The sequence below is a fragment of the Seriola lalandi genome, unplaced genomic scaffold (genome assembly GCF_002814215.2).
Source record: "Seriola lalandi dorsalis isolate HSWRI2012SDOR001 ecotype SW California unplaced genomic scaffold, Sedor1 jcf7180002054264, whole genome shotgun sequence".
Taxonomy (NCBI): Eukaryota; Metazoa; Chordata; class Actinopteri; order Carangiformes; family Carangidae; genus Seriola; species Seriola lalandi.
The window spans coordinates 135,700-145,699 of NW_019524817.1; the positions used below are offsets into that span (position 1 = coordinate 135,700).

At 41.2% G+C, this 10,000-nt stretch overlaps 1 protein-coding gene across 1 annotated transcript; it reads right to left on the reverse strand.

The window, feature by feature from the left end:
- Positions 1-2,320: 2,320 nt before the first annotated feature.
- LOC111654230 (homeobox protein otx5-like) lies at positions 2,321-7,275 on the reverse strand. Its single transcript, XM_023405165.1, has 3 exons — positions 6,534-7,275; positions 5,147-5,298; positions 2,321-4,932 (listed from the first exon to the last, which is right to left on the reverse strand). Exons 1-3 carry the CDS (start codon positions 6,631-6,633, stop codon positions 4,294-4,296), a joined length of 891 nt encoding a protein of 296 aa, XP_023260933.1. The 5' UTR covers positions 6,634-7,275; the 3' UTR covers positions 2,321-4,293.
- Positions 7,276-10,000: the final 2,725 nt, after the last annotated feature.

Genomic DNA, 10,000 nt, shown 5'->3' on the forward strand with positions numbered 1-10,000 from the left:
GTGGGGGGGTGAAGGCTGATGGGGAGGCTGGTCAGTTCTGGCAGCAGCAGCCTGTGGCATGATTACAGTGTGCCTCCAGAGCAGGCCGGCCACCAGCTTGTTTGTAGGGGATTAGAGAGAGGAAAGAAATGAATCATATTTCTAAGTCCTGAGTGTATCTGTGTCTGTGTCTGTGCTTCGCAGTCCATATGCTGCTGCTGGGGGATTACAGGAGCACACGGCCTGCAGAAAACAGGAGGGGGTCTATCATTCTATCTATCTATCTATCTATCTATCTATCTATCTATCTATCTATCTATCTATCTATCTATCTGAGTCTGAGTTTATATCTGCGCCATCTAGAAACTCATAAAACTCATTTGTCAGAGCAACAATGCAGCTTTTTTCTACAAGTGTGAACTGGGCAAACGACTGCAGGCTGCTGCACTTGGTTAATAAGCTTTTGGACAGGCCAGTGTTATGCTGTGTCACCATGAAGCTGAACCCAGCTCTGTGTTCTCAGGCTAAATCCCAGTCAGAAGGCAGAATCCCACTGTTACTGGGCAGCCTGAGGAGAAATGTGCAACGACCGGCCAGGACACGTGGCACCGTGTCACAGTGATCAGAACTGAATGTCTATCTGCGGTTGTATAGCCCCAATTACGCATTTCACAGAAGGACGTGCAGGTTCAGCTTCTACTCAAATGTGCACTGTAGCTTTTACTCAAAGTTATGGTTAAGTTACAAAGGTTAAGAGAAAAGAAAGAGTTTCAACAAAGTTTATTCAGGGGTTTGATGATCAAAACAGCAGCAAAATCGACCATGATCCAAAACAAAGGATACGCTTCATCCAGATGAAAGAGAGGACTAGCACAAATGAATGATGTTACATTATCCCACATCAACAACACACACACACACACACACACACACACAGACAGGAGAGGCTGGAAAGGTTCGTTGTAATATATTATTCAGCAGTGACTCCTTCACTTCACAAGCAGTGTCATCCGTTAGGATTTGTGCTGACTTCACATTGGACACATTCAGTTTTCAACATCACTCTCAGCTGTGACAGCAGAGCTGGTATCGTTTTCCCTTTGTGAGAGTGTGTGTCTGTGTCAACATGGCAAAACATGGTCCTGGAGACACAGACTGTAGCCAGAACTACCACAGAGGTGGTTGCCGATACTGTTGTAGGTGTTTATATGTCTGTCTGTGAGCAGATTTTGTCAGCACAACAGCAACAAAACTGTGCATGAAACACTTCAGGTGTGTAGCTGAGATCAAAACCAAGGCCGAGCTCGAAAACGGGAGTGGTCCAAACAAGGGCACTGGAACAAGGGGGTAGGAAGTAGTGAAGGGGCCATTGGCCGCCCACTTTACGCCCCTGGTGCAGATCACTGTATCTTAGTTTTAATCATTGATGTCCACTTTTAGACATGATGTAAAACTAGAGACCATCTTGTGATTTGACCACACCAGACATGATGACCCTCAACATGTGCAATGCCGTTCCTTTTCCATCAAGGTCGAGGAAAGGCGGTTAGGAAAGCAGATTTTGACTTTTCGACCGCAGCCTGTGAATGTGTGTGTCATCGTTGCAAAATATGGTCCTGGAGACACCACTACTGGGAAGTAGAATAGAGTACTCATGGGTTTGTTTTATCTTTAAATATTTATAATCTGATCATTTGCTGAAGTTTATAACATTAAATTCAATCCAGCGTGAGTCATTTTCATTTAAGTCAGTTCAGTTCATACCAGTCCAGTTTTTTCCACTAGCTACAGTTTAAAAACCACCTTAGTTAAGACTCAAAAACATCACTATGGTGTCTTTTTCTCGACATATGTGTCTTGTATTGTTTGTATTGTGTGCATTGTGACTCAAGGCCCACAGCCTTGTTTTAAGACAAGCACCCCCAACACACCACGCAGCTAACAGCACAGCCTAAAACCTTTCATGCACTGCACTTTTCACAACCCCCATGGAGCTGACCCTCTGTCCCGCTGGTGGCAGGAACACACAGAAACATTCAGCAATCCAAAAATAATCTGCACATCTCTGGTACTTCAGTTCGGGGCTGGTGGAGCGGTACCCTGTGTTATGGTTAGTTCTAATCTGTTTTCTGTCCTCTCTACCCTGCTCCCTCTCATCTCTGCCTTATACCCACTCAACCTCTTGTATGGATTAGTGGAACACTCCCAGAAATGGATTCCCGATCTCCTCCTCGTTGGATGTTAGACACTCCCTTTTTTTTTTTTTTTTTCCTATTGCAGCCCTAAAGGTTCAGAGGTATAGAAGCTCAGATCCACTGACTTACAGAACACAATGACCACAGAGTTTTAATGAAGTTGTTTAATGTCTCAGAAACATCATAGCTATCTAGCATGGTAGTGGTGAGACTGGTCAAACACAGGAGACAAATGAAATATACAAAATAATTCATGTCAGAAAAATAAGCAGAGAAGATTATAGTAATGCAAAAGATAAAAGTACAGTAAATGATTAAGAAGCATAAACAGCATTGTATCCTATTACTGCTACTTTTATTGGATAAACCCCTGAGTTTGAAAAAAAAAAAAAAACAGAAGAAGCAGAGACCAGAAAAATATAAACAGAAAAAAATAGAAAGTTGGCAGTTTTCTAGAAAGTAAGAAAGAGAGATTCTGTTGGGTGGAGCGTCTGCGTAACAACACATCGCTGATACCAGACATGATTGCATTTTCAAGTTTTAATATTTACAAAATAACAACAAAAAGAATATTAGCAATGTCCATGTCAGCTGAAGACATAATATTAATGATGATAGTAATAATACTGATAATAATATCAACTTCAAAACAAATTACCACAATTTTTACTTCAACGAATTCACAGATTTTTAAAGAAACATAATGTTGTTTAAGTCTAATACAAAAAAAAAAAAAAAAATCAAACAATACATCAAACACATAAAGTGGTACCCATCACATCTTTACAGGTGGGAGGTGAGAGAGGCACCTAACTCTCTGTGCAAAGGGGGGGCTGCAATTTGCGGCCCAGTCCCTTCCCTTTCTCCGGCGCAGCCTTCTCTCCCATCAAACACCAGTTCAAAAAAAGCAACCAAAAAAAAATATGACAAAGTCATTTATAAATTCAAGAACTGCTTCAACAATTCTCTAACCTCATGCAAACACTGTGAGATGGAAGGGGGGGGGGGGCTGGGTACTCGGCTGCCAAGCACCACAATGAAACCATTGTTGCCCAAATTGTCTGGAAATGATCCTATTAAACCAACAATGTACAAGCCATTCTGCTCCCGATTACAACCATGCTCAAAGGCAACAGGTTTGTACTGCAGTCACTTCAGTGAGCGACTCTCCCCCCTCCGCTTGTATATTACACACAGGCTGCAGAGGGTCAGTATCATACAAGGCTACTGGGAATCATCCGCTTCTGTCTGCTATACAATTTTCACATGATACTGAATTAGTGGCCACCCTGTAAAAGACACCTCTCCTGGATGTCTGCATGAGTTAGTTGAGTTGTTTGGCTCAAAGCTTTTTGAGTCAGCTCAGTGATGAAAAGCAGCTTCAGAAAAAAAAAAATACATCACAGAAAATACAAGAGAAAGTCTAGAAGGAAGAAATGAACAGAAACTTGGGCTGTCGTCAGTTTAAAACGTCGATTTCAAGGCTGTCTATGCATTAATTAAACTTGTAGGTCATTGAAAATAAGCTCAGCTTCAAATTTGGTTCAAGTCAAGGCCGGTCAAACAGTTTCATCTCTATCAATCAAACCAAAAACAGAAAAAAAAAAATCCATAAACCAAAACTACAGAGTCATCGATCAAAAATATCCTTTGTTTTGCATGTTGACGGTAAAGCCTCTTGTCACCAGTAATAGTTACACTATGTTTAAGCAGCAATTTCAACCTTCTAATTCACTGAGCTGGAGAAAAAAAATCTGCTGTTCCTTCTCAGTAATTTGATTTTATTGTACAGATATTTTAATCTTGTGCCGTTCCTTGATTTCAAGTCTGATTTCTATGCTGTTGAACTCTACTGTCATCTCTTTGTTACAATCACCAAGCCAAGCATCGACAGATTAGTTTACTTCCACTTATATTTTTCTGCAAAAATGAAAAGATTATTTCAGCTGATTAGGTCTTCAACTGATAATGATTAATTGATTTCTGTGTCTCAAGTTCTCTTCCTTCTTCTAACACACACCAAAAGCAATCTTGGGTTATTCACACCACTTCGATTTTGTTTGATTTCTCACTTTTTTCCCCTACCCCCCTTCCCTCCCCGCCTCCCACTTCCTGTTATTTACAAGACCTGGAACTTCCAGGAGTTCTGGTCTTTGTAGTCTAGACAGTCAGTGGCATTGAAATTGAGCTTCCAGGCAGCTTGGTCCTTGTAGTCTAGACAGTCGACAGCTCCGAAGCCCAGCGAGGCAGCTGTGTAGCCCTGTGAGGAGAGCGAGGCCGGGGACTGGCTGAGGGGCCCGCCCATCGAGGAGGCTGTGATGGGGCTCAGGGCTCCTCCGGTGCCTGACAGCTGCGGGTGCATGGGTGACAGGTAGGAGCTACAGTCCAGGCCAGTGAAGTAGGAGGAAGAGCCTGCGTAGCTCTGGCTGTACGCTGGGGCCTGGGTGTAGGTCATGGGGTAGGTGGTGGTGCGCTGCATGCAGGGGGTGGTGGAGGCAGACAGGGGGTCTGGCAGCGGAGAGATGGAGGCTGGGCTCCAGATGGACACCGTAGCGCTCGCTGAGCTGGAGCTTGGGGTGATGGCGGTGCCTGGAGGAGGGGGTGGAGGGCTATAGGGTCCATTGGTGGCGTTGGCACTGGCCTCAGTGTTTGCATCACGAGCAGGGGACGCCTTCTTCTTAGGGGGCCGTGGTTTGGACTGGCCTGTGCTCTGCTGCTGCTGCTGGCGGCACTTGGCACGACGGTTCTTGAACCAGACCTGGAGGATGGCAGATGATTATGAAATCAGTATTTAATTATCTAATTATCATGAAAATAAACAGTAAATGTAAAATCTGCTACTGTGAGGAGAGCTATCTCTCTCTCACACACACCAGCACACACAGACATACAGTCTGACAGTAATAGCTTAATGTATTGCATCAAAATAGCATTCAATACTAAAATAACACTGTATATGATGTGTGTGTTACCTGGACTCTGGACTCCGGCAGGTTGATCTTGAGGGCCACCTCCTCCCTCATGAAGATGTCTGGGTAGCGGGTTTTGGCAAACAGAGCCTCCAAGATGTCCAGCTGTGCGCGTGTGAAGGTGGTGCGCTCCCGTCGCTGTTTACGCGGGGTGCCTACGAGCAAAAATCCACCTTATTATTATTATTATTATTATTATTATTATTATTATTGGGATATTATTATTGTCTCATCGTTGTTTTTATGATGTTTATATTTAAAAGATAAACCTTACGAAATTCCTCACAATTTAACAGACACATTGGAGAAAGCACGAAGTTCCAGTCTATATACTAAGGCTATTAAAATACCCTAATACATTATTCACGTTTTAATAAAGTTTAATAAAATTTCAGTGATTACTTGTGAATTAAAGAAATTATTTTAGCTCTGCCTCGCGGCACAAATAATAAAACACAGGCCTGTTTTCTCTTCTCTACGTTTTAAGAACTGCCGATACTGTGGATTTATAGATATTATTCTACCGAACATGTCCAGAAAAATAAAGCTTAATACATTTTAATCGATAGAATAAAAGAAATGTTTTGTTGGGTCAAAGAATGTCTTGATGATTGATGCGTTTTATTTGATCAAATAAAATGATGAACCGTCTCATATTTTCCATAAATGAGACAGTTTGAATCGAAATATACAGTGTGAAGAAACGAAATTTTTTCTTCCATGTCATAAATTCACAATTTACATTAAAAATCTGAGTCTTAAAACTTGGTCGATTCAAAGTCTGATCTGCGACCAGAAGGCCAAGCTCCGTCTGTAACACGCCTCCTGTCGTCGGTGCCAAACCTCGGCATCGTTTCATTCAAACTCTCCTGTCCAGGATGACAGATGCTGATCAGGTCATGTTTCCCCCAAACAAACAATATAAGACGTGGCCTATTCATTCACGACTTAACATTATGGTATGGCTCTAAATAAAAATACAATGAGCATCCGTCTGTAAATAGGTTACACGGTAAGAGCAACAGATTGGAGCCTGTTTTAATGTTAAGTCCGTGTGAGAACAGGCTGCATTTCCATTCACACACCGTTTTTTTTGTTTTTTTTAAATTGTTTTTTGACTCTGTAATCCGCTGAACTTATAGGTCAAGTGAACACATGTTATGATGCCTGAAGAATCAGAGACGTCTATTCATACACATAAAAAAAAGCATAAGCTTACAGCTAAATAACAACAAAAAAAATGCATGCAAGCGAATTGTTCTTATTTTAACTGACCATTTTATAGTAAATATTTTTCAGTTTCATCATTTCAACACGAACGTTTTCACTTCAAACAACAGCTTTAAATACATTAAAACATCTACAATTCAAGTCACAGACTCTTACTTACTGGGATATCCAACGGCGGCGGAGTGGAGCAGATCCATGCCCGGGCCGGACAGCGTTAACCCGTTCACGGCGTAATGGGGTTGCTTAATGTAGGACATCATGCCTCCTGCCGGCTTTAAAACACTCCCTCACTCCCTCACTCTCTCTCTCCTTCTCTGTGACCGGGGGCCGGGTCTCCTAGCTAGTCTCCAGGGGGTGTCTCTCTCTCTCTCTCTCTCTCTCTCTCTCTCTCGTTTTTTCCCTGTCACTCCCTCCCTCTCTGTTTATCTTTAGTTGTCTGTCACTTAGTTGTTGTTTTTGATTTTTCTTTGCTGGCCTTCTCCTTCACTGCCTTTGTAAACTACTGTGACGTAGCGCAGTCGAGCCAGGCACCTGTGGTTCTAACTTTTACACCTGTTTTCACCTGATGCGTAAAAACACAGCAGATTTAGGAACCCGGTGTATATTTAATGCTTCTCCTAAGTGGATAAAAACGATAACTACAACTCAAATTAACACAAGATTATGAAAGAAGTGACCGCACCAAAAAAAAAAAATGATGAAGGCTAACTGAACAAGACTCGTGCTACGATAGTTTTTCCAACCAAGTCGTGCGTAATTGCCGCGCGCACCGACGTCGCCAGGAGGAAGATGCAAATTTAAAAAAAACAGCAGTTCCAAAAGAGTTGCTGGTGCTGAAACGAGTAGGGGCCCCTGACGGTCCCTGGTCCCTAAGGTGAGGATGTGGATCTGCAGTGTCGACAAGTGAGGCGAGCAAGAAGAGACGGGCTAATTAGAAGTAACTTCTTACCCAAGTAGACACCCAGAGCCCTCCCTCCCTCCCTCTCTCTCTCTCTCTCTCTCTCTCTCCATTTCTCCTCTCTCTCTCTCTCACGTGGGCGCGCCCACGCAAACGCGCGCGCACACATACTGTCATTATGTATTCATGTTGAGCTTGCAGTGCCACATATGATGTTATTTGGGATGATAATTTAACACAAACTCTGCTTCTTACAAGATTTAGTTTACATGTCTCTTATTTTTTAATTTGTTGAAAAGTTAAAATGATCCAGAAAACTTTAAGTTGTAGCAGCAGCAGCGGCAAACACTTGTTGGTATAACTACATTTAGTGCATAAAGATTAGGCTACTAGGCTATTAAAGAAATACAATAACTTAACTCAAAAAAGGGTTTGTTCAGGTTCATAAAGACACACAAGTTTATCTAACACAATTATACTGAATGATATATTGTCTGAGTTCCGTCCTGGTCCCTGGGTTTTAAGAGAACCCCAATAACCATCTTGGGCTTTTCGAGTCTTTCCTTATTGTTATGAACAATTTTCGAAATTGGCCTCCTAAAAATAATTGGGCGGCCATGCCTGAGTGTGGAGGCAGAGGTAGAGCAACTGAGAGGCGGAGAGGGGGTACAGGCCGGATTAAAAGAAACACAAAGACCGCGTTGTTCTGCTATTAAATCCCCTCCTGATCCCCGACATGCTCCCTTCGAACCATTCATCCATTCATTCACTACAGTCAATAATAATAATAATAATAATAATGATAATAATAATAATACAAATAATAGTTCAATTATATATATTTAATTTTACATTCCTACATTATTTATTGGTGAATCATAAATTCATTTATACCTATAATGTTATAGATGTAGAAAATATTGCTTAAATGAAACCGGAAACAGGTGGGAAAATAGATCCAAAAAAATAAATAGACAATAGACAATAACAATAGACAAACGGAATTATTTGAAATAGTTTGAGATTAGATTGTATTTGCACATTAAAATATTTTGACTCTATATCCATGACATATTTTCCAGCACTACAATAAATCTTATATATAATAGACTAGGCTTATTTTATATTGAAGGGTATATTAATCATTTCTGTACAATATTCTCCAGCAGCCATGAATCTTTTTGTCAGTCCCGAGCTGTGTGTCTTCTCTCTGGGCCAGTTTGGCCTGTGCCATCCTCTGCGGCGAGACAATTTCACTGTGTCCAAAGCCGATTCTCTGTGCTTGTTAATTGAATCGGATTTCTTATAGTTTAAAATCCACACACACACACACACACATACACACACACACACACACACACACACACACACACACACACACACATACATACACACGCACACAGACCCATGTAGCTACAGCCCAAACTGTATAAGGGGTTTATCTAGCTCTGTAAAGCCAAAGCGGAGATATAAAGACACACACAGAGCGACAGAGAGACTTTACCGGCGTGTTTGAACGTTTCTAAATCTCCAATAAAATATCTTCACCTGCTGAGGTGAGTGTGTGTGTGTGTTGCTGTTGGAGTGTAGTGGGCCTTTGTGTGTGTGCGTGTGTGCGTGTGCGTGCGTGTGTGTGTGTGTGTGTTGTTGTTGTCGTTAGGATACCTTCGGTCTCCAGTGGACACCTCACCTGCTCTACATCCAGGTACGCTCAGTTTGTTTATTTGTTTGTTTGTTTGTTGTCTTTTCCTGGTTTGTTGTTGTAGCTAAAGTTAGCCGTTGGCTAACTGTGACTGTGGGGAGTCCCAAGACAAGAATGTCTCGAGACCTCCAACTGACATGGGGAAGAGAAAAAAAAAACAAAAAACGGCGCGAATAGCTCTAGACCTTTGATATGCCTCAGGGCGCGCGACACTGCTCTGCACGCGCACACTCCACACACCTGCCTCTCAGACTCTTATTCTGTTGTATTCTATATCGTACTTAAGAAATATATCCTTCAGATTTCAACGTTTTTCACCTACTTTAATTTGTTAATAGTAAAGTTTGGTGCTATTTTAATTAAAAGACGGTGGCTACAAATCAATTAGCCAATTAGTTTAACTTTTAGCTATGATAAATGGCGCTTTTTAAATGTTTTTATTCAGCAGCAGCCTTTTTATGCATTATTTAAATTTATTATTTTATAAAGAAATAGAATAATAATAGGCTACAAGATACCTTAAGATGAGGGCAGAGCGAAAAAAGTCATGATCAATCAAGTAGACCAATTAGGCCCAATCCATTATCAATGAGTCAAATAGCATGAAAACTGAAAACTCCACTAAATTGAATATGGATAAATACAACAGGCCTGTAATGGTGGCCCTTTCAATAGCACAGGCCCATTGCCTAAATATCACTGACACTTAATTCCTACTAGCACTAAACACAATGGTGTTGGCATAGAAACCTATTTTGTTCAATAGGTTAATATAATCTAATATGATTATATCACCTACAGTGAATGATCAAAAGGTTAACAACTTTGCATTTATGGTTTTTTCATAAGACAGAAATTTGTACAATGGGTTAAAGAAACTAGTTGTCTAATTCATTCAGTTTCATTCATTTCACTCATTCTTCTTCCCCTCCAAGTAATTTAGTTTGAAAAATTTAATCTGTTTTTTTTCATGTGGATATATGCATAATTACACAGGCATGGCATAAGATAAGTACTCTATATTAAA